We start from the raw sequence: 23,949 nt of genomic DNA, 5'->3' as shown, positions 1-23,949 counted from the left end.
CAGCTCAGGTTTTGATCTCAGGGTTGTGAGTTCAAGCCCCATGTTGGGCTCCATGCCCAGGATGGAGCCTACTTGGAGAAGGAGAATGAGAGTTCATTTAAGAACTTGATTTTGAGGAAGTTTGTCAAAAATATCAAAAGTTTTTGGGGAGCCTAGATGACTCAGCTGGTTACGTGTCTGACTCTTGATTTTGGCTCACGTCGTGATCTCCGCCTTGTGAGATCGAGCCCTGCGTCAGATCGGTGCTGAGCTCGGAGCATTCTGGAGTTTCTCTCCCTCCCTCTCCTTCTGCCCCGCCACCCCCCACTCACACAGGTACTCTCTCTCTCTCTCTCTCTCTCTCTCTCTCTCTCTCATACACACACACACACACACACACACACTCTATCTCTCTTTCTCTCTCAAAAAAAAAAAAACAAACATCGAAAGTTTTAAAAACCTTTCGTTAAATGGGATTATGGGTCACTAAAACATGACTAAGTTATCTATTTAACCAAAGTGACAAAGACTTCACAGGCAAATATAGACAGTTGCGTAATTCTGAGAAAAACTTAGTACTGTTAATATTGAAAGTATTAGCTAAGTAGTCAAAGATCAGATAAAGACAGCAAACACAGGAAATAGTTTTGATTAAAAAGATCAAAGATAGAGTGCCTGTGTGGCTCAAAGGCATCCAACTCTTGATTTAGCTTCAGGTTAGGATCTTGGGATCCTGGTATCAAGCCCAACATTGGGCTAAGTGCTCAGTGGGGTGTCTGTTTCTCTTTTGCCTCTCCCCCTGCTCCCGCTCTCACTCTTAAATAAATAAGTAAAACCTTTTTAAAAAAAATCAAAGGTCCACAATAGCCAAATGATGAAAGGAGCCCAGATGTCCATCAACAGATGAATGGATAAAGAAGATGTGGTGTATATATATATGGTGGAATATTATGCAGCTATCAAAAATGAAATCTTTCCATTTGCAACAATGTGGATGGAACAGAGGGTATTATGCTAAGCAAAATAAGTCAACCAGAGAAAGACAATTACCATATGATCTCCCTGATATGTGGAATTTGAGAAATAAGACGGAGGATCACAGGGGAAGGGAGGGAAAAATGAAACAAGATGAAACCAGAGAGGAAGAAAAACCATAAGAGACTCGCTTAATCTCTGGGAAAAAACCGGGGGGTGGGGGGGGGGGGGGGGGGGGTAGTGCGGCTGGGTGATGGACACTGACGACTGTATGTGCTATGGTGAGCGCTGCAAATTGTGTAAGACTGATGATTCACAGACCTGTACCCCTGAAACAAATAATACATTATATGTTAATAATAAAAAAAAATCAAAAGTTGGTGCACCTGGGTGCTCAGTTAGTTAAGTGTCTGCCTTCAGCTTAGGTCATGATCCCAGAGTTCTGAGATCCAGCCCTGAACTGGGCTCTCTGCTCAGCGGGGAGCCTGCTTCCCCCCCCCTCTCTCTGCCTGCCTCTGCCTACTTGTGATCTCTCTGTCTCTGTCAAATAAATAAATAAAATCTTTTAAAACACCCTTTTTTATTTTTATTCATTTTATTTAATTTTTTAATTTTTATTTATTCATAAACATAGAATGTATTTTTATCCCCAGGGGTACAGGTCTGTGAATCTCCAGGTTTACACACTTCACAGCACTCACCATAGCACATACCCTCCCCAATGTCCATAACCACACCCCCCTATCCTGACCCCCCTCCCCCCAGCAACCCTCGTTTGTTTTGTGAAATTAAGAGTCAGTTATGGTTTGTCTCCCTCCCAATCCCAGCTTGTTTCATTTATTCTTTTCCTACTCCCAAACCCCCCATGTTGCATCTCTACTTCCTCATATCAGGGAGAGCATATGACAGCTGTCTTTCTCTGATTGACTTATTTCACTAAGCATGATACCCTCTAGTTCCATCCACGTCATCGCAAATGGCAAGATTTCATTTCTTTTGATGGCTGCATAGTATTCCATTGTGTATATATACCACCTCTTCTTTATCCATTCATCTGTTGATGGACATCTAGGTTATTTCCATAGTTTGGCTATTGTAGACATTGCTACTATAAACATTCAGGTGCACGTGCCCCTTCGGATCACTACATTTGTATCTTTAGGGTAAATACCCAGTAGTGAAATTGCTGGGTCATAAGGTAGGTCTATTTTCAACTTTTTGAGGAACCTCTATGCTATTTTCCAGAGTGGTTGCACCAGCTTGCATTCCCACCAACAGTGTAGGAGGGTTCCCCTTTCTCCCCATCCTCGCCAGCATCTGTCATTTCCTCACTTGTTAATTTTAGCCATTCTGACTGGTGTGAGGTGATATCTCATTGTGGTTTTGATTTGTATTTCCCTGATGCCGAGTGATGTGGAGCACTTTTTCATGTGTCTGTTGGCCATCTGGATGTCTTCTTTGCAGAAATGTCTGTTCACGTCCTCTGCCCATTTCTTGATTGGATTATTTGTTCTTTGGGTGTTGAGTTTGCTAAGTTCTTTATAGGTTTTGGACGCTAGCCCTTTATCTGATATGTCATTTGCCAATATCTTCTCCCATTCTGTCAGTTGTCTTTTGGTTTTGTTGACTGTTTCCTTTGCTGTGCAAAAGCTTTTGATCTTGATGAAATCCCAATAGTTCATTTTTGCCCTCGCTTCCCTTGCCTTTGGCGATGTTCCTAGGAAGAAGTTGCTGCAGCTGAGGTCAAAGAGGTTGCTGCCTGTGTTCTCCTCAAGGATTTTGATGGATTCCTTTCTCACATTGAGGTCTTTCATCCATTTTGAGTCTATTTTCGTGTGTGGTGTAAGCAAATGGTCCGATTTCATTTTTCTGCATGTGGCTGTCCAATTTTCCCAAAACCATTTATTGAAGAGGCTGTCATTTTTCCATTGGACATTCTTTCCTCTTTTGTCGAAGATTAGTTGACCATAGAGTTGAGGGTCTATTTCTGGGCTCTCTATTCTGTTCCATTGATCTATGTGTCTGTTTTTGTGCCAGTACCATAGTGTCTTGATGATGATGATGGCTTTGTAATAGAGCTTGAAGTCCAGAATTGTGATGCCACCAACTTTGGCTTTCTTTTTCAATATTCCTTTGGCTATTTGAGGTCTTTTCTGGTTCCATTTAAATTTTAGGATTGTTTGTTCCATTTCTTTGAGAAAAAAATGGGTGGGATTTTGATAGGGATTGCATTAAGTGTGTAGATTGCTTTAGGTAGCATAGACATTTTCACAATATTTGGTCTCCCAATCCAGGATCATGGAACATTTTTCCATTTCTTTGTGTCTTCCTCAATTTCTTTCATGAGTACTTTATAGTTTCCTGAGTATAGATTCTTTGCCTCTTTGGTTAGGTTTATTCCTAGGTATCTAATAGTTTTGGGTGCAATTGTAAATGGAATTGACTCCTTAATTTCTCTTCCTTCTGTCTTGTTGTTGATGTAGAGAAATGCAACTGATTTCTGTGCATTGATTTTATATCCTGACACTTTACTAAATTCCTGTACAAGTTCTAGCCGTTTTGGAGTGAAGTCTTTTGGGTTTTCCACAAATAGTATCATATCATCTGTGAAGAGTGATAGTTTGACTTCTACTGTGCCGATCTGGATGTCTTTTTTTTTTTTTTTAAGATTTTTAATTTTATTTATTTGACAGAGAGACATCACAAGTAGGCAGAGAAGCAGGCAGAGAGAGAGAGAGAGAGGAGGAAGCAGGCTCCCTGCTGAGCAGAGAGCCGGATGCGGAACTTGATCCCAGGACCCTGAGATCATGACCTGAGCCGAAGGCAGCGGCTTAACCCACTGAGCCACCCAGGCGCCCGATCTGGATGTCTTTAATTTCTTTTTGTTGTCTGATTGCTGAGGCTAGGACTTCTAGTACTATGTTGAATAGAAGTGGTGATAATGGACGTCCCTGCCGTATTCCTGACCTTAGCGGAAAAGCTTTCAGTTTTTCTCCATTGAGAATGATATTTGAGGTGGGTTTTTCATAGATGGCTTTGATAATATTGAAGTATGTGCCCTCTATCCCTACACTTTGACGAGTTTTGATCAAGAAGGGATGCTGTACTTTGTCAAATGCTTTTTCAGCATCTATTGAGAGTATCATATAGTTCTTGTTCTTTCTTTTATTAATGTATTGTATCACATTGATTGATTTGCAGATGTTGAACCAAACTTGCAACTCTGGAATAAATCCCCCTTGGTCATGGTGAATAATCCTTTTAATGTACTGTTGAATCCTATTGGCTAGTATTTTGGTGAGAATTTTCGCATCTGTGTTCATCAAGGATATTGGTCTATAATTCTCTCTCTTTTTTTAAAGATTTTATTTATTTATTTGGCAGAGAGAGATCACAAGTAGGCAGAGAGGCAGGCAGAGAGAGAGAGGAGGAAGCAGGCTCCCTGCTGAGCAGAGAGCCCGACACGGGGCTCGATCCCAGGACCCTGGGATCATGACCCGAGCCGAAGGCAGTGGCTTAACCCACTGAGCCACCCAGGCACCCCAATAATTCTCTTTTTTGATGGGATCCTTGTCTGGTTTTGGGATCAAGGTGATGCTGGCCTCATAAAATGAGTTTGGAAGTTTTCCTTCCATTTCTATTTTTTGGAACCGTTTCAGGAGAATAGGAATTAATTCTTTTTTAAATGTTTGGTTGAATTCCCCTGGGAAGCTGTCTGGCCCTAGGCTTTTGTTTGTTTGGAGATTTTTGATGGCTGTTTCAATCTCCTTACTGGTTATGGGTCTGTTCAGGTTTTCTATTTCTTCCTGGTTCAGTTGTGGTAGTTTATATGTCTTTAGAAATGCATCCATTTTGGGGCGCCTGGGTGGCTCAGTTGGTTAAAGCCTCTGCCTTCGGCTCAGGTCATGATCCCAAGGTTCCGGGATCGAGCCCCACATCAGGCTCTCTGCTCAGCAAGGAGCCTGCTTCCTCCTCTCTCTCTCTCTCTCTCTGCCTGCTTCTCTGCCTACTTGTGATCTCTGTCTGCCAAATAAATAAATAAAATCTTTTAAAAAAAATGCATCCGGGATGCCTAGGTGGCTCAGTTGGTTAAGCAGCTGCCTTCAGCTCAGGTCATGATCCTGGCGTCCTGGGATCGAGTCCCACACCGGGGTCCTTGCTCGGCAGGGAGCCTGCTTCTCCCTCTGCCTCTGCCTGCCATTCTGTCTGCCTGTGCTTGCTCTCTCCCCTTCTCTCTCTCTGATAAATAAATAAAATCTTTAAAAAAAAATGCATCCATTTCTTCCAGATTGTCAAATTTGTTGGCGTAGAGTTGCTCATAGTATGTTTTTATAATTGTTTGTATTTCTTTGTTGTTGGTTGTGATCTCTCTTCTTTCATTCATTATTTTATTTATTTGGGTCCTTTCTCTTTTCATTTTGATAAGTCTGGCCAGGGGTTTATCAATCTTATTAATTCTTTCAAAGAACCAGCTCCAAGTTTTGTTGATTTGTTCTATTGGTTTTTTTGTTTCTATTTCATTGATTTCTGCTCTGATCTTTACGATTTCTCTTCTCCTGCTGGGTTTAGGCTTTCTTTCTTGTTCTTTCTCCAGCTCCTTCAGGTGTAGGGTTAGGTTGTGTATTTGAGACCTTTCTTGTTTCTTGAGAAAGTCCTGTACCACTATATATTTTCCTCTCAGGACTGCCTTTGCTGTGTCCCACAGATTTTGAACTGTTATGTTTTCATTATCATTTTAAAACACCCTTTTTTAGAAAAATAAAGAAAACATGTCCTTTCAGCAGATAAAAGAAAAACCTAAAGTTTAGTTTTGCATAAGTATACTATTGATGTTAAAGCTTCTTTTAACCTTTAAATTCATTTAGCCTGACCACACTAAAATTCCTTTTCCCAGACTCCTTTTCACAAAACCTGCTTACTTTCAGATTTGTCCTATGTTTTTCCTCTTTGGACAACCAGCCTCAGATTGGAACAAAATTACTTCTCCCTCAACACAAAAACATGCCTCCATTCCCCATACCTTCTCACACTCTTAACTTTCCTCGCATGTGGATAATTTACCTTATTATTTCTAGTAGCTGGTATATTGGAATTCTTAACCCTTAAAAGAAGAAAAGTAAAACAAAGAAAAAGGAGCAAACAGTTGTGAAATGTTACTCTAGCATTCTACAGATTGGCCTCTCAATGAATACACTTAGATTCTACACAAAGTTGGGTGGCCCAGTCCACCAAGTGTCTGACTCTTGGTTTTGGCCCTGGTCATGATCTCCGGGTGATGCGATCCGGCCAGGCTCCATGCTCACTGTGGAGTCTGCTGGAGATTCCCTCTCTCGCTCTGCCCTTCGTCCCCAACTCACATGCTTGCACAACCTCCTCCCTCTGAAAATAAATAAATAAAATATATATTTTTTTAAAAGACAGTCAGCCGTTGTCTCGAGGTATTTTTCCTGCTGACGAATTCTGTAAGCAATAATATGAACTTACCAGGCCTTTAGTAAGCCTAGGGGGACTAAAAAGATTATATTCAATGCTGCTAACTCTAAAGATATTCCTGCCTTAATTAAATCCACAAACTGGGCGCCTGGATGGCTCAGTGGGTTAAGCCTTTGCCTTCGGCTCAGGTCAGATCTCAGGGTCCTGGGATCGAGCCCTGCATCCAGCTCTCTGCTCGGCGGGGAGCCCGCTTCCCTCCCTGCCCTCTGCCTGCCTCTGCCTACTTGTGATCTCTCTCTGTGTGTCAAGTAAATAAATAAAAAATAAAATAAAAATAAAAATAAATTCACAAACTGAAACTAGCTTTAATATCAAATATTTCCCCACATCACATGTCCTGGAAATTGATCTGGATTAAAATTCTTTTTTTTTTTTTTAATATTGATCTATTTCCCGTAGTGTGTGTGTGTGTGTGTGTGTGTGTGTGTGCTTATATGCACACATGTGGTAGGGAAGGGCAGAGGGCGAGTGTATCAAGCTGACTCCTTGCTAAGCTCAGAGCCTGACACAGGGCTTGATCCCACCAGCCGGAGATCACAACCAGAACCAAAACCAAAAGTTAGACACCCAACCGACTGTACCACCCAGGCACCCTCATCTGGATTAAGTTTCTATTATATTTTTGAGAATTTAATTTATGTAAACACTAAGCACTTGATTTTGTATGTAAGCACTTGATTTTCTTTAAGCCAGTTAAGGGGAGATCTTTAACAAATTAATTTTGGCAATACCATCTGCAGTTAGAAAATGCTACGAATTTACACACACACAGACTCACACAGACACACGTGGACATAGGACAGACACAGAAAGGCTGTGTTCCACTCTCAGATTCCTACCACGTGATAGGCATTTGTGGAGGAGACACTTAAAGTTGTTATTGTTTCTTATTTGTTTAAATTTCAAATAAGCTTTCCTACTTTTGTTTTTCTTCTGGTAAGAATGACTTCCCTGAAGTTGATATTTTATTTTATTTTAAAATTTTTAATTTTATTAATTTTTAAGTAAGCCTTATATCCAACTTGGGGCTTGAACTCACGACCCCAAGATCAAGGGTCACACACCCCACCCACTGAGCCAGCCAGGTGTCCCTGACATTGGCATGTTAAAGACATGACCTAGATAAAAGTTCCTGGAGAAGACCAGGTAGCACACGTACATCTCAGAGGCACAAGGAGGGGCCTTTGGCGATCAGTAGGAGAGGTTGAGGGATTGGTAAAAGAGACATTGAATATTCTAGAGCCTTACCTGGATTCTGTAAAGACTCAAGTTGTAAAACGAGGAGAGCTGTTTTTAATTCCTCAGGGAATTGGATTGCTGCCTAAAAGATATCAAAAGACTAACATAACCATCCAACTATATTGGAAAGTTTTTCTGTCCTTTTGGATGCATTTAGCACAGCGGTGAAGGCCAAAAAAAAAAAAAAAAAAAAGTTCTTATCCAAGATGATATCTTGGAATATCATCCAACCACCTGTCCAACTTCCAACCATAGAGCTACTTAAACATTCTTTTAAATATTTTGTCACTTTCAGCTGGGACGAACAGCAACTCTTTCTGGTGTTATTAACCCTGTGGGTCTGGGAGCCATCCACAGGGAGGGTGTACAAGACGCTATTGTCACAAGATCTGGAGTCACTCCTGAAGGTCAATGATCGTTGGCTTGGATTTGGAAAGGATGATGCGGTGCTGGGTCTCAGATGGGCCTTTGATCGAGGAGGGTAGGAGACTGGAAGAGGACCATCGGCAGCCTTGAGTGGTCTTATTTCAAAAGGTACCTGCTTAGCAGTCTCTCCCTAGGGGACAGGCAATGTACACGGCATTGCAGATGCTCCAGGGAGGACTGAGGGGAGCAGAAGGCTTGCTTTTCTCAGCCTTACAGTCTTTTGTTCTAGGTACAATTTTATCTTTAATTTTTCATTAGCTTTTTACCATAAATCTTAGCCTTTTTGAAAAAAAAATCTTAGCCTTTTGGAGGTTTCTGCATGCCAGCCAAAATAAGTATCCTGTTCTGCTTGTTTAATTTGAAAACCCTTACTTTCACATGCACTTAAAAAAAAAAAAAGATTTATTTATTTATTTGACAGACAGAGATTACAAGTAGGTAGAGAGGCAGGCAGAGAGAGAGAGGAGGAAGCAGGCTCCCTGCTAAGCAGAGAGCCCGATGCAGGGCTCGATCCCAGGACCCTGGGATCATGACCTGAGCCAAAGGCAGAGGCTTTAACCCACTGAGCCACCCAGGCGCCCCTCATGTTCACTTTTTAAATGAACAAGCTTACCTATAGGAACATTCCCTGTAATGACCATTGTAATGTCTGGTTGTTTTTATTTAGTTACTTATTTTTAAATTTAAAAAAAATTTTTTTTTAAGATTTTTATTTATTTACTTGAGAGAGACACAGTGAGAGAGAGCATGAGCGAGGAGAAGGTCAGAGGGAGAAGCAGACTCCCCATGGAGCTGGGAGTCCGATGCGGGACTCGATCCCGGGACTCCAGGATCATGACCTGAGCCGAAGGCAGTCGTCCAACCAACTGAGCCACCCAGGCGTCCCTAAATTTTTAAAATTTTTAAAGGTTTTTATTTATTTGTTTGACACAGATAAAGAGAGAGACAGACAGAGAGAGAGGAGATACAAGCAAGAAGAGTGGAAGAGGGAGAAGCAGGCTCCCCACTGAGCACTTTCAGCTGTGACTTTGGGTATCTTGGAGCCAAACTATTACCCAAAAAGATGTGCCATTGTGGGTTGGGAACTGTGTGATGTTATACAGTGTACGTTGGTGCACGGAAATTTTCTTGAGGTTCGTAGGTGACCTCGTGTTAATCTCACCTCTTCCGTGACCAGCTTATCCTAACATGGAGTCTCTGGGTGCGGTGGCAGTGTCATAGCAACTTTTAAATGCTTGAAATGAAATGACATGACATGACATGAAACAAAACAAAAATAAATATAAATAAATGCTTTAAATGCCCACCAATTTTGGTGGACTTTTTTGACTCCTGGAGTTCTCATGGGCAACTAGCCTTTACCTGTACAAGACAAGATGAAGAAACATATATGCACCTTAATAGATCAGCAATAACCGAGACATGTCACTCTGTCCTGGCCCAGCAAATGGTCCATGCACAGCACCAACAATTCCCTTGGAAGCTTGGACTAGGGAGAGAATTGAAGCAGCAGTCCCCAACAGCTGGGGACTGGGGACTGCCACTAACAGTTCTCACATGGATCTTCAAAAGCAATTAAGGGCTAGGTGCTTTCCATTCAAGAATCTGGCAGTCTAATAGCCTAGAGGCTTGCCTCTGGGCAGATGAGCACAGTTGGGCCCTGGACAGAATCGTCTGCTAGCTCAGCCTGACCCGTCCTGCATCCAAAGGCCAGTTAGACCAGGAGCTCAGAACCGAGAGGAACTTACAGGTAAAGAAAAAGAACTCAAAAAAGAGGTTTTAGGGTACCACACCTATGCTTCTTGCTGTCCCCAAATGCCATCAGAAACTTGGCTTTGGGACATCAGGCTGCCTCAGTTGGTAGTGTCCTATGTTCAAGCCCCATGTTGTGCGTGGAGCCTACTTTAAAAAAAAAAGAAAAAGAAAGAAAAAGGAGTTTGGCTTTGGATTCTGTTACTCCTGCCAAATTAAATTTGAAGATCTAATTGGCTTTATTCAATGATTCATGACTTGGGCAGCATCCCTCCTAGCAAACAGAAAAGAGCTCCAAGGAGCTGTACAAAATGGAAAACTTCTTAAGGCAAAAGGAAAACAGCTTTTTTAAGGCAGCAACATCGAAGTCACAAATGGAAGAAAGGATTAATACAGTCCCCTTCCTTTGGGCAGAAGGACAGAGGTCTCTCTAGCAGACGACCTCACTAGTGCGGATCAGGAAATGCTACACTAATTGGTTTAAAATTCCACTCCTAGGAGACGCTAAAACTGCAATTAGGCAATTAGGTAATAAGTCTTGCTTGGCTGGAGTGGGATTTAGCACAAGTGACTCTATCTGGGGAAAGCTGTTTTTTTCCCTTTTTTTATAGTTTTAAAAACAAATCTGTTGTAAACATCTGTAATTTTTATTTTTAAAGAAAATGTAAAATCTTGATTCTCAATCCTGGAATCACTTTCATGCTTTAAAAAACAAAACAAAACAACAACAAAAAAAAAAACCAGTGCAGGGGCACTTGGGTGGCTCAGTGGGTTAAGCATCTGCCTTCAGCTCAGATCATGATCTCAGGGTCCTGGGATCAAGCCCTGTGTCCAGCTCTCTGCTCAGCGGGGAGCCTGCTTCCCACCGCCCTTTCTGCCTGCCTCTCTGCCTACTTTCGATCTCTCTCTCCATCAAGTAAATAAATAAAATCTTTAAAAAAATAAAAATAAAATAAAAATACCAGTGCAAAAAAGAATTACCAGTACTAGGTTAAACCCACTCCTAGGGCTGCTGATGTCATTATTTGGCAGGTAAGACATGGAGAAGACTGGAGAGGGCGAATTGATTGTTGACGGAGTAGCCATGGGGCCCACAGGACTATGGGAAGAAGGGATCACCTTACACCTGGGAGATCAGGGCACGGGCAGGGACACTAATCTCTTTCTCACCTGTTCATGGGACATCCGGGCAGTTTAACCCAGCCATTCGCTGCCACCCTCAACTTGACCACTGACTAATAAAGAGTCTTTTGGGGATGGGGGAGGGGCAGAGAGAGAGCGAGCAGGGGAGAATCTCAAGCAGGTCCCAGTATGGAGCCCAACGCAGGGCTTGATCTCACCACCCTGAGATCATGACCAGAGCCGACATCAAGCTTAGACGCTCAACCAACCGAGCCACCCAGGTGCCCGTAATAAGGTCTTAATTAGACACCTGCCAAAAGCTACTGAACCCAAGAGGGAGCAACCTCCACTCTAGAAGACAGAACAAGATGAACATTCTGGACACTGGCTCAGTCCCTTTGCTTTCCTCTTGTTATTGTTGGATGGGTTTTTATGTTTCTCACAGACTGGTCGTCACTCTAAACTCTCCAGCACAGGTGGCCACCGGCAATCTTTTTTTTTTTTTTTTTAAAGATTTTATTTATTTATTTGTCAGAGAGAGAGCAAGAGCAAGCACAGGCAGACAGAGTGGAAGGCAGAGTCAGAGGGAGAGGGAGAAGCAGGCTCCCTGCGGAGCAAGGAGCCCGATGTGGGACTCGATCCCAGGACGCTGGGATCATGACCTGAGCCAAAGGCAGCTGCTTAACCAACTGAGCCACCCAGGCATCCCAAGCCACCGGCAATCTTATCGCCCTGAACTTCCTGCAAGCTTGGCAAGGTGAAGTGCGTGGCCGGTGGCCACTCTTGCTGTGTTATTTGTTCAATGACCTATTTGCTGGCTGGCTGCAGAGGGGGGCTGGGCGGTACAGCCCTGGGCAGCCCACAGAGGGGCAGCTGTGCTCAGTAGTCTGATGGTTTCTAAGGCACAGAAAGTGGAGTGGGTCCACGGTAACCCACAGAATGGGAGAAAATATTTGCAGTTTATATATCTGAGGAGGGGTGGATATCCAGAAATACACAGAGGACACCCAAAGCTCTCCGACCAAGATGATTCAAAAAGAGGCAAAGGGCTTGAATAAACATTTTCCAAAGACAGACAAATGGCCAGTAAGTAAGCACGTGAAAAGATGCTCCATGCCACTGATCAGTAGGGGAATGCAGATAGAAATTACAAGGAGAGACCCTCCCAGACACGCATTAGATGGCTACTAATGACAGGTGCTGGCGAGGATGTGGAGAAATTGCCACATTTGGGCACTGTTGATGGGAACCCAAATGGCGCTGCCCCCTTGGAAAGCGGTATGATGGTTCCTCCAAGCATTAAACATGGGATTACATTAATGATCCAACAACCCCACTTTGGAGTATATACCCCCAAGAACTGAATGCAGGACTTCCAAGAGATATCTGTATGTCCACAGTGATTGGCGGTATTACTCACAAGAGCTGAAATGTGGAAGCAAACCACGGGTCCACTGATGGATGAGTGGATAAACAAAATGTGGTGTAGACAGACAATGGGATATTATTATTCTGCCTTAAAAGGAAGGCATTCTGAACACACTACAGAACGGATGAACCACAAGGACATTATGCTAAGTGAAATACGCCGGTCACAAAAAAAACCTAATCTGTGTTACTCCATTTATATGAGGTGCTTAGTTTGGTGAAAATCGTAGAGATGGAGTAGAGGCTGGGGACTAGGGGCTTGGAGAGTGGGGGATGGGGAGTTAGTGTTTCATGGGGACAGAGTTTCAGCTCAACAAGATGAGTTATAGAGGTAGACGGTGGTGATGTTTGCATAACATTGTGAGTGTACTTAATACCACTGAACTGTGCCTTTCAACATGGTTAAGCTGACAACTTTTATGGGGCACCTGGGTGGCTCAGTCGTGAAGCATCTGTGTTTGGCTCAGGTCATGATCTCGGGGTCCTGGAATCGAACCCCGCATCAGACACCCTGCTCAGCAGGGAGCGTGCTTCTCCCTCTCCCGCTCCCCCTGCTTGTGTTCCCTCTCTCGCTGTGCCGCTTTCTGTCAAATAAATAAATAAAATATTTTTTAAAAGATGGCAAATTTTATGTGTATTTTACCACAATTTTTTAAATCACAATTTTAAAAATTGGAAAAAATACTTGGTTCAAGCCCCTAAGAGTACAATTAACACCAGTGTCTGGGGGAGTGGCCTCAGCTGCCAGTAAAGGGTTGGGGGTAGAGTTTTAGGGGAACGTGTGGGCCATGGCGCCCTGGAGACCCCACCCAGGCCACGCAGGCAGAGGCTGGAACCATGGCTTGTCTACTTCTGGGTGAGAAGCTGCTGTCTTCTGGGACACCAGAGAGTGGGACCAATGTGGGAGCCACCACAACGCCTCTGCCCCTTGCCCACCTGTGTACCCCGGAGCATCGTGAGACTTTCTTGTCACCCCTGTGTTCTGATGGGGTCAGAGGCCTCTGAGCGCCCGCTCTGGGAGAGAGCTGCAGGCTCTTGGCTGCGGTCTGGAGCCGGCTTCTCAGCTGCGGGCATCCCACAACTCATCTTGCCATCCCCTAACCCCTTTGGTTTCAAGGTCGTCCTTTTTTGGATGTATTGGACCAGAGCCTCAGGGAGCTGACGCCTTTGACTTACTTGTCTTCTCACTGTCTGTGTAAGTAATAAACCTTAAAACAGAAAACCAGCCAAATCAATCAGGCCTTGACCTTGGCCGGGCGCTGTCTCGTGTGCGGGTTTGATCGGAGCCTACAGTTCTGCCTCTCAGCTTAACCAAGGCTGACTCAGAGAATTTATCACTTTTTCTTAAAAAGGTGTTTTAAATTAATTAATTTATTTATTTGACACAGCGAGCGAGAGAGAGAGTGAGAGAGAGAGCGCACAAGCAAAGGGAGTGGCAAGCAGAAGGAGAGAGAGATAGCAGGCCCCAGCCGAGCAGGGAGTTCCCAAAGCGGAGCTCGATCCCAGAACTCTGGGGATCACGACCTGATCTGAAGGCAGATGCTTAATGGAGTGAGCCTCCCGGGCTCCCGAGAATTTATCACTTTTTGTTGCCACACGCACAGCTGTAATGATGCCCGTGAGCCTGGGGACGATAACCAGTCTGCAGGTCTTCAGTAAATATTGACAATGGACTTGTGCAATTAAGACACAGGGAACTTACCCGGAAGGACTCCGTTGAAATGGTCATGTGAAAAGTTTATTCTTTGAAGAAATATTTTCTTTCTTTCTTTTTTTTTTTTAAGATCTATTTGACAGAGAGACAACGAGAAAGGGAACATGAGCAGGGGGTGTGGGATAAGGAGAGAGAGAAGCAGGCTTCCTGCCGAGCAGAGAGCCTGATGTGAGGCTCGAACCCAGGACCCCAAGATCATGCATGACCTGAGCAGAAAGCAGACACTTAACGACTGAGCCACCCAGGCACCCCTTGAACAAATATTCTTAAGTGGAAACACCTTATTTCCTGATGCAGAGCAAATAAGATGTGATGATATCATGATTCTGGACAGATACCCAGAAGCTCTTTCCCAACAACCCACTAGAAGGAGGTGAGAGAGCCTATAAATTAGACCGCAGTGCATGTGGGCAAACACCTCCGTCAACAGCCACGGCAGAGAGCGCACCATGGGCTTCTCGGAGCTGCTCCACACCATCGGTGGCATGGGAAAGTTCCAGATCCTCCAGACTGCTCTCATGATGTTCCCCGCCCTCCTGATCGGCTGTCACAACTTTCTGCAGAACTTCACCGCCATAACCCCGGAGCATCACTGCCGGCCGGCCAACTGGACCAATGGGTCTCATGCCCCGGGTGGTGTGGGGGATGGGGACTTACTGAGGGTCTTCATCCCCCTGGACAAGGACCAGAGACCTGAGCGGTGCCTGCGGTTCTCTGAGCCCCATTGGCAGATCCTAAGCCTCAACGACACCTCCTCTTTAAGCTTGGACACCGAGGTCTGCCTGGATGGGTGGGTGTATGACCAGAGTGTTGCCTCCTCCATCGTTTCTGAGGTGAGACAAGGCTACAGCTGAACGCTGGGTCTTTAGATGCTTTTTTGTTTGTATTATTTTAATGGAGATGTAAATTGTTCCATGAAATGCTCAAAATTTAAGTGTGTGGCAGGATGACATTTACATAGGTAAACACCAGCTCAAGATACAGAATGCTTCTAAGGACCCCAGAAGGCTCCCTTGCACCTTTCTACGTCACTATGTCACTATGTCACTACATCACTGCGCACCCACCCCCTACACCCATGGGATCATAGTGTGTGTTCTTCAGTGTGCTCGGATTTTTTTCACTCAGTATGGATTTTTAAGAGTCAATCATCTTGATATATTATTTGGGAGCTGGTTCTTTCTCAGGGTCACGGAGCATCCCATGGCACGAATATACCACACAATCTATGTCCTTTCTACCGAGAAATGCACCTGCACTATTTCCGGTTTGGGGCTATTATGAATATCACGGTCATATGTGTTCTTGCACACGTATTGGGGTGGACACAGGTTTTCATTTCTGCTGGGTGTATGCCCAAGAGTGGGATTGTAGGATCATAGAGTGGCCCCAGATTCTGCTGAAGTTTTCGCTGTGCATAAGACATTCAGACACATCAGAGGGCTCCGTCCTACTGCGTCTCCCACCCCGACACTTGGTCTGATGATTTTATTTTGCCTTCACTTAGCTATTTGTAAAGCAGTCAGAAAATCGACATGACATACATTTTCCTGTGTGTGCGAGTGTGTGTTTTAAGATTTTATTTATTTGGCAGAGAGCAAGGGAGCACAAGCAGGGGAAACAGCAGAGAGAGAGGGAGAGGGAGAAGCAGTTTCCCTGCTCAGCATGTGGGGGTCAATCCAGGACCCTGCCATCATGACCTGAGCTGAAGGCAGAGGCTTAACCCACTGAGCCACCCAGGTGCCTTTGTTTTCCTGTTTTCTCCCAAATTTCTCAGACTGCTGAATGAAATGGGAACAAAAAGAAGGAAAGAAGAAAGCCTTTCCGGGCGCCTGGGTGGCTCAGTGGGTTGAGCCGCTGCCTTCGGCTCAGGTCATGATCTCAGGGTCTTGGGATCGAGTCCCGCATCGGGCTCTTTGCTCAGCAGGGAGCCTGCTTCCTCCTCTCTCTCTCTCTGCCTGCCTCTCTGTCTACTTGTGATCTCTCTCTGTCAAATAAATAAATAAAATCTTTAAAAAAAAAAAAAAAAAGAAGAAGAAGAAAGCCTTTCCAGTAAACTGGGTCTAGATTTGTGCTGGTCATCTTTCTTTTAGGGTAGAGGTTTCCTAAGACTCGGGACCAAGTGTTTCATAAAACATCTGGGATAACGTGCTTAATTCATCACGGTGATGCTGATATCGAGGTTTCCGCCATTTAATCTAAAAGGGCCAGTGCTCATGAAAGCAGGGTTATGGGCTGAAGGACAAGCTGTGGGACCGTATTAGCGTGTAAGAGGTGACAAGGCAGCTCTTACTATTCTACGGAAGCCACACGGTGAGGGTACATTGGGCCACCTGCTGACACTTGTCTCTTTCCGTCCAGTGGGACTTGGTGTGCAAGCACAAGTCACTGAAGTCCATTGCCCAGTCCATATACATGATGGGACAGCTGGTCGGAGCTACTGTCTTTGGCATCTTCTGTGACAGGTGAGGGGAGGAGGCCTGAGGAAGTCTCCAGAAACTTCCAACTAGGCTAGAGTTCATGCTATCCCCCCACTGTCCTCAACGGCTCAGGACCCCACAGGAGAAGACCCCCGTACCTCCTTACCCTGCCAGACGGCCAGGGCTACACCCGACACCTCAAACGGAGGGGTCAGGCTAGAGCTCTCGCCCCTCCCTGCCCAGGTCCCGGACACCCCAACTTTTCTAGAAGACAGTCCCTGTGCCTGCATCTGATGAGGGCTGGGGGTGGTGACACCTCCTTATTTTGTTCTGCAATGAATTGCAATCATGACTCTCGAATTACTCTCTGCTTGGGGATGAATTTGGAGTCACGCGGCAGAAGAACTTCATCATGGGAATGGTGATAAAGCTGCGTCCGTGGTCTTGTTTCTGCCAGCCATGATTTCCCTGCTGGGTTGCCTCCACGGGTCGCTTCCCCAGGAAGCAGGAGCCCCTGGCACAGTCACTGTTGCTGTGAGTGGCTGATTCTACGGAGCGCTCTCCCAGGTCCTCCCAATAGCCCTGGGTGGCTGCTCCCATTTCAGAGATGACGCGGGGCTCAGCACCACTGGTCCACGGAAAACTGATTCCAGCGTGGACATTTTGTCCATGTTCTTGGAAGTGAGGACAATGTTCTCATCAGGAAGCAGCTTTGCGGGACGCCTGGGTGGCTCAGTTGGTTAAGCAGCTGCCTTCGGCTCAGGTCATGATCCCAGTGTCCTGGGATCGAGCCCCATATCGGGATCCTTGCTCGGCAGGGAGTCTGCTTCTCCCTCTGCCTCTGCCTGCCATTCTGTCTGCCTGTGTTCACTCTCTCTCCCTCTCTCTCTCTCTGACCAATAAATAAGAAAATCTTAAAAAAAAAAAAAAAAAAAAAAAAAGGAAGCAGCTTTGCGCTCGATGCCGTATCTGGACTGATGATCCTTGTTCAAGCCGAACAGGCCAAGGCACATTTCTGAGAACTCCACTCCCGGGTACAGCGTCTTCTAATCTTTTGCCTCTCTTGATTTTTGCCAGCCTGTTGGATGCTTCCCCCCACCCCCACCCCGGTGCCGCAGAAAGAACATGGCAGGTGGACATTAGCGGAGCTGGGCTCTGCCCCTCTAGGAAACCTGGGAAAGTTCACTTAGCTCTTGGGATCATTTCTGTACAACTGAGGGGCCCTCCCAGTCACCCAGTGACCCCAGTCGCCTGTGTCTCCCCTGGCTGGGCTCCTGGAACACTCAACCACAGTCCCCTGTGCTGGTACACCCAGCCTTAAGCTCTGGGCAGGAGGGGCGCCTTGCTCATCGGATAGGAGGCCACCTGGAGGGCCCCAGACTCTGTCCCCCACCCCGCCACCTACTCAGAGGTGAAAGGAGGGAATCAAAGTCATCTCCATGGAGCCGGCAAGGATCTCTTGCCTTAAACGCCAGTCCCCAGTAACAAGGGGCCTGCAGCCTGGCCAGCTCGTCCTGTGCGTACAGATGGCTGAGAGCCGCAGCACATCCGAGTGGAGCTCCAAGTCAAGAGCTCTCGCCTCTGGGAAGAGCCCAGTAGGAGCTGGATGGACCTCCTGAGTCTGTGACCCCACCTCTTCTCCACTGTTTGCCTGATCCCTTTTGAGACCTCCCCTTGGCTCCCCCCCTCCTCCCCCCTACCTCGCCCACCATTTCCCTCCTCTCCCGTATCCCAGCAAACCCCGTCTGCTCTGTACAGCTCTGCGTCGGCACAGACCTGGACCTGCCTCCTCCGCTCGCCGCCTCCGAGGCCGCCACTCCGGGAGCAGCCCCCTTCCCCTGGCCCCGGGCCGGCTGCAACAGCCTTTGAAGGAGCCCCCCTGCTTCTTCCTATCCCTGACCCCTTCTGTTGCTCTCAGACCTATGGGAAGAGCGATCCTATCAGGTGCAGAACAGACCCTGCCTTTCCTCTGCTCGACCTCCCGCCAGCCCGCTGGTTCCTAGCCTGTGAAGCCTGGTGGGCGCGTGGGCTGCTGGCCCTGCCCGGGCTGGCCCCGGAGCCAGGGCTCTGAACCCAGCACCGGCCCCGCCCCTCCTACTCCTTCCTCCTGCCTTTGCACTGGCTATTCCCCCACCAGGGGCACTAGTCCCAGGACCCCTCTTCAGGCCACGTCTCACAGCCTCAGAGTACAATGATGGGGATTTCTCACTGGCTGCGGGTGTGGCGCAAGTCATTTCAACTTGAGCCTCTGTTTTCTCATCTGTAAAATGGGGAAAATGACGCTCTTGACCTTAGATGACACACCTCAGTGCTATGTCCGTGGCACTCTGTGGTGTCACCTGCCCAGAGGAGCCTTCTCTGGCCACCCTATTTACAAGGACAGCCCCTCTGACGTTCCCTGTTCTTCTCTGCTCCGCGCTGTTCTGTGGCCTCTGACGGTCTGTGTGTTTTACCTACGTTTCTTCCTTATTGTCTGATTCTCGCGCAGTGGCCAGGGCAGAGGGTGCGGGTAGGGGGTCCCATGGGAAGGGACAAGGGAGCTCCCGGTCGAGGCCTCAGCACTTGGCACCTGCCTGGCCCACGGGGGTCTGAGAGGGGGTAGAAGAGAATGAGTGTGGGGTCGAGGGTCCCTTGGAACACTGGAGGCGCTGCTCACACTCCCTCCCCCATGGGGCAGGGACCAGAAGCCACACGCAGATGCTCATCACAGCCCCATCTGGAAACAGCTGTACTTCAACAAGGAACGGAGCCAAGAGGCAAAGAATTAACCCTCCTCCCCTAGGGGAATCTAGGCCTCGGCAACTCGTGTGGGGAGGGGCGGGGGCAAGGCGGGAGTCCCTTCCCAAGGCCTTTCCTAAGGATGCGGGGGAGTGAGGGGCAGACTGGTGGAGGCCAGCAGGCTGGGGCGAAAGCGGGGGCAGAGAGGCCACTTGGCAGCCGGACCCCGGGGGCTTAGCCGGCGGCTCCGTCGGTCCCGGTGGCAGGTGTGGACGCAAGACGGCGCTGCGGAGCGGGATACTGCTGATGATGGCCGCGGGCACCAGCGCCGCTTTCTCGCCCAACTTCCTGGCCTACTGCATGCTCAGGTTCCTCAGCGGGATGGCCATGACCGGCATCATTATCACCAGCCTCTGCCTCAGTGAGTACCCCTGCGGAGCCCTGGCTGCTCCGCTCACCGCTGTGCCACCCGGGGGGCGGGGGTGGGGGTGGGCACTTCAGTTACCCTGTCTGGGCATCCGTTTCCCCATCTGTGATACGGGGTGTTAATGATTGAACCTCCCTCATCTCATACCTATTTATAGAATGATACCCGGCCCCCTCGAAGACCTTCAGGAAATGTCCGCTCTTTGAAGGTGGTGGCTTAAGCCCCAGGCTCGAATTCCCAGTCCCCGGGACATACTCCTTGCCTGTGTTGGGGGTGATGGATCCCAGATGGCCCTGTAGAGGGGTGTCACAAAGACCAAATGAGATGGCAAAGTTGCTTGGGATGCTCAGGACAGTGTGCCCTGCAAGGCACCAAGCGGGGTCAGAGCCCACCCATCAATAGGGTTCATCGGCGGCAAGTTCCACAGGGGCCTTGTCTGGGGTCCCTGCCCCTGATTCACCCAGGCTGACCCCTCTCCCTGGCCCTGGGAGCTCACTACCAGCACTGCCACACTTGTCATCCCCAGCCATGGAGTGGACCCCGACGCAGAGGCGGACGCTGGTGAATATCTACACCATGTACATGATCACGTTGGGCCAGGTGGTCCTCACAGGCCTGGCCTACCTCATCCGCCCCTGGCGCTGGCTCCAGGGCACCCTATCTGTCGCCTACGTGATCATTCTTCTGTACTCCTGGTATGTCAGCTCCCAGACGCCCCCTGGCCTACGTAGAGTTGCCTTGTCTGATCTGACTTCATGTCAGTGAGGTGTTTGCTGGCCTCAGAGCCGACCTTGGCTTGGCTCTGCTGAGATCTGATCTCCTTTTTTTTTTTAATATTCTTTTTTTTTAACGTTATGTTAATCACCATACAGTACTTCATTACTGTTTTTTAAAAGATTTTATTTATTTATCAGATAGATATCACACGTAGGCAGAGAGGCAGGCAGAGAGAGAGAGAAGCAGACTCCCTGCTGAGCAGAGAGCCCGATGTGGGGCTCAATCCCAGGACCCTGGGATCATGACCTGAGCCAATGGCAGAGGCTTCAACCCACTGAGCCACTCAGGAACCCCTTCATTAGTGTTTTGATGTAGTGTTCATGATTCCTTGTTTGAGTATAACACCCAGTGCTCCATGCAATCCGTGTCTGCCTTAACACCCATCACCGGGCCAACCTCCTTAAGGAGAGAAGAGAGGACCCTTGATATACAAGGTGTTTTCATTTGGTTTCTTTTTCTCCGTATCAACCTTGGCGAATCGTCTGGTGAATCGCGCCATCTGGGGTTCTAAGTGGCTGCACACTTGACCCCGCCGGCCACTGAGAAGAGGTTTAAATCCAGAGCCATGGGAAAGTAGGCAAAATTCTCAAAATGACAGGGGAGACCCAAACTAGCGCCATGAGAGGTATTGAGAGCGCAGCATGAAATGAGAAATGCAGGAGACAGAAAATGTGTGCAACGTGGTGACAGTTCTGCAAAAACAAACACGTGCCCGAATTCATATCTTGCGGTAGGACCAAAAGAAAAATGGCGGAAACAACCAAGGCCCCTTTCACTGACGCTCCTCCCATTTTGTTCTTTCCGATTTTTCTCTTGGATCTCCCTGTTTCCAAGTGGGCTAGCCCTTGACCTATGGTGATTGGGAGTGTGAGCCCCGTACCTGGGCAAGCACTGTGGATGGAGATCCCTTGGCCCTTCCAGCTGGTCAGGGATAGGGTTGGGCTCAAGGCTCTGCCTGTCTGATCGGTCCCTCCCTCCAGACCGGTCCCTCCCTTACCCCATGCCCTCTCACTGTTAGGGGTCTGCCAGAATCGGCTTGCTGGCTCATCACCCACAACAAACTTGACAAGGCTGTGAAAAATCTGCAGGCTGTGGCAACATTAAATGGCAGAAAGGAGCAGGGGAGGAAACTCACTCCAGAGGTAGGCACAAAGGGAACCCACACACTACCCGAACCCTTCCTCCTGAGTTGGCAGTAATTCTCAGTGGGGGCTTAAGTTGGCCTCCCGAGGGTGAACAAAGAGGTAAGTGTCTACATCCAGAAGCAGTTGCTGTCACCATCAGATAGGCAGAGGACCTTTGGGGAAAGTGTCTTGTTACACCCTTTCTCAGAAGCTACCACAGGGGACATTCCACCAAAACAAGGATGTAAGCCAGGGAATCCAGGAAATAGAAGATCCCAAATAGGAGAAAGGTAATAAAGAAGGGAAAGAGTTGGACAGAAAACCTAAAGAATGATCAGTCTGTACTGAAACACATAAATAGACATATACCAGAGGCCTTTCATGAAGGAAAAAAAATGATCTTGATAGATTGCTCATTGAACTTTATCCTCTTAATAAGAATTTTATCATTCTATCAAAGAATTTGGGGATAAATAAGTGCCAAGTACTTAAGAAACCAAGAATATTAGCAAGCAAATACACAAAAGAGGCAATTATTAACTTTAGGAAAATAAAAAGCTCACATCACAGAAAGAAATATAATCAGAGTACACGACATGGTTCAACTCTGAATGAGACTTACATTGGGAGAATTACAGAAGGGAAGGGTTAGGTCAGAGGTAGTAGAGTAAGAGGGTTAAGCCTTCATTCTTTCTTAGCATAAATCAATCTAAAGTTGGAAAATCAAGCCATAGCAGTGTAGCATTTTATCCGGAAATAGGAAATAAGTATGAGAAGAAACACCTAGAAGAGTAGAAGACAGTTCTGGAGAGGGGGAATTGAGAGTAGAGCTGGAGAAAGAGGAGGCAGGGACCTTTCTAACTACGAACATGAAGAAACAAAATAACAATGGCTAAGATCCCAGACTTGGGGCCATTCACCGGGGTTTGACTCCCAGCTCCCTACTTAGAGCTCTGTGACCTTGGGCAAATTATTTAACCTTCGGAGCTTCTGTTTCCTCTTCTGTAAAAAGGATTGCAGAATCTCCCTTACATTAAATAAGTTCGTTCACATCCAGTACTTAGACCCCCATCTGGCACATAACAAGTACTCAATAAATGGTGGTCATTGTTGACCATCAAGAAACACTAGTTAAAAGAAAAGGAGAAGTTGCTATATAAGAGAATACACGCCCATAATTTGAAGTCCTGTATTTCTCCTTGAGGGTGTGTGTGAAGGAATTGGCCAATGTGGGAGGAATCAAGTAATTGTAGGGCATCAGGAAGTGGAAGGACTAAGGGCCGGAGCCCTTTCTTCCGTCATCCCCACTCTGGTCTTTTCCTGCTAGGTAGTAAGGCTCCACATGCAGGAGGACACAGCTGCTATCAAGGAGACCCCATTCCTCCTCGATCTCTTCCGCACTCCGGGACTCCGCAGGACAACTTGCTGTATCGCCCTGGGATGGTGAGTGGTGCCCCAAAGAGTAACAACCCCCCACCCGAATCATTCACCGGACGGCTGCTCCTGAGTTGTCATTCCTTGGTACCCCACTGGCTTGAGACAGAGATGGAGGCAACAGATCATGGGCGAAGCAATCTGAGAAGATGGGAAAACCTGGCAAAGTCTGGAACCAGAGAGGATTGGGTTCTAGAATAGGATCGCATCCTATCCGTGGCCAGAATGTTGGAGACTCCTTCCATTTGAAAGAAAGGCAAACCATGGGTCACCTCTTGAGTAGGAAGTAAATTGCTGGCACTTTCTCTCCTCCAGGTTTTCCGCAGGCTTCTCCTTTTTTGGGCTGGGTTTGGATGTGCAGAAATTTGGGTTCAACATCTACTGGACACAACTGCTGTTTACAGTCGTGGATTTCCCCATGAAGCTGCTGACAGGCCTGAGCATGGGCTACTTTGGCCGCCGAATCACTGCCATCTCTTTGCAGCTGGCGGCCGGTTGCGTGATCCTTGTCACCTCATTTCTTCCTCGAGGTGAGGTTTTCTTCTGGGTCTCGTGAAAATTCTCTTCTGATATGATGGATGACACGGTCTGGTTTGATGATTCAGAGCAGACTAGAGAACCAGATGAACCTTTTTTCAACTGGTTTCCTGTGATCATGGACAAGTCGACCCACTTACCCTCCATTGACACTCACAGTTGTTTAGGAAGAATAATTAAGAAGCTCTTATTTGGGGTTAACTGCCTGCCAAGCACTGTGCTAGTCCTTCACATGTATCAACTCATCTGATCATCATAAGCTGCTTTTATAACTGAAGCATAAATAAATAAAGCACAGAGAGGTGAAGTGACTTGTCCAAGGTCACACAGCTAATAGGTGCTAACATCGGGGAAAACAACATGATGGTGACATGGGCATTTTGT

At 47.0% G+C, this 23,949-nt stretch overlaps 1 protein-coding gene across 1 annotated transcript; it reads left to right on the top strand.

Moving 5' to 3' along the window:
- The first annotated feature begins 14,577 nt into the window (after positions 1-14,577).
- Positions 14,578-23,584, top strand: LOC132008420 (solute carrier family 22 member 20-like). The gene is made up of 7 exons (XM_059386977.1): positions 14,578-14,961; positions 16,490-16,593; positions 19,533-19,687; positions 20,220-20,388; positions 21,489-21,612; positions 22,922-23,037; positions 23,344-23,584. The coding sequence occupies exons 1-7, from the start codon at positions 14,578-14,580 to the stop codon at positions 23,582-23,584; spliced, it is 1,293 nt and encodes a 430-aa protein (XP_059242960.1).
- Positions 23,585-23,949: the final 365 nt, after the last annotated feature.

The sequence above is a fragment of the Mustela nigripes genome, chromosome 1, assembly GCF_022355385.1.
Source record: "Mustela nigripes isolate SB6536 chromosome 1, MUSNIG.SB6536, whole genome shotgun sequence".
Classification (NCBI taxonomy): domain Eukaryota; kingdom Metazoa; phylum Chordata; class Mammalia; order Carnivora; family Mustelidae; genus Mustela; species Mustela nigripes.
Note: the sequence above shows the minus strand (reverse complement) of the source record. Positions and strands in the feature narration are given on the sequence as shown.

Bases quoted from the DNA above. Each gene is read 5' to 3' on its own strand.
- LOC132008420 (XM_059386977.1), top strand. From the start codon at position 14,578: ATGGGCTTCTCGGAGCTGCTCCACACCATCGGTGGCATGGGAAAGTTC. The intron at 14,962-16,489 runs GTGAGACAAGGC...CTTTCCGTCCAG, and splicing joins CCTCCTCCATCGTTTCTGAG to TGGGACTTGGTGTGCAAGCA. The intron at 19,688-20,219 runs GTGAGTACCCCT...TGTCATCCCCAG, and splicing joins TATCACCAGCCTCTGCCTCA to CCATGGAGTGGACCCCGACG.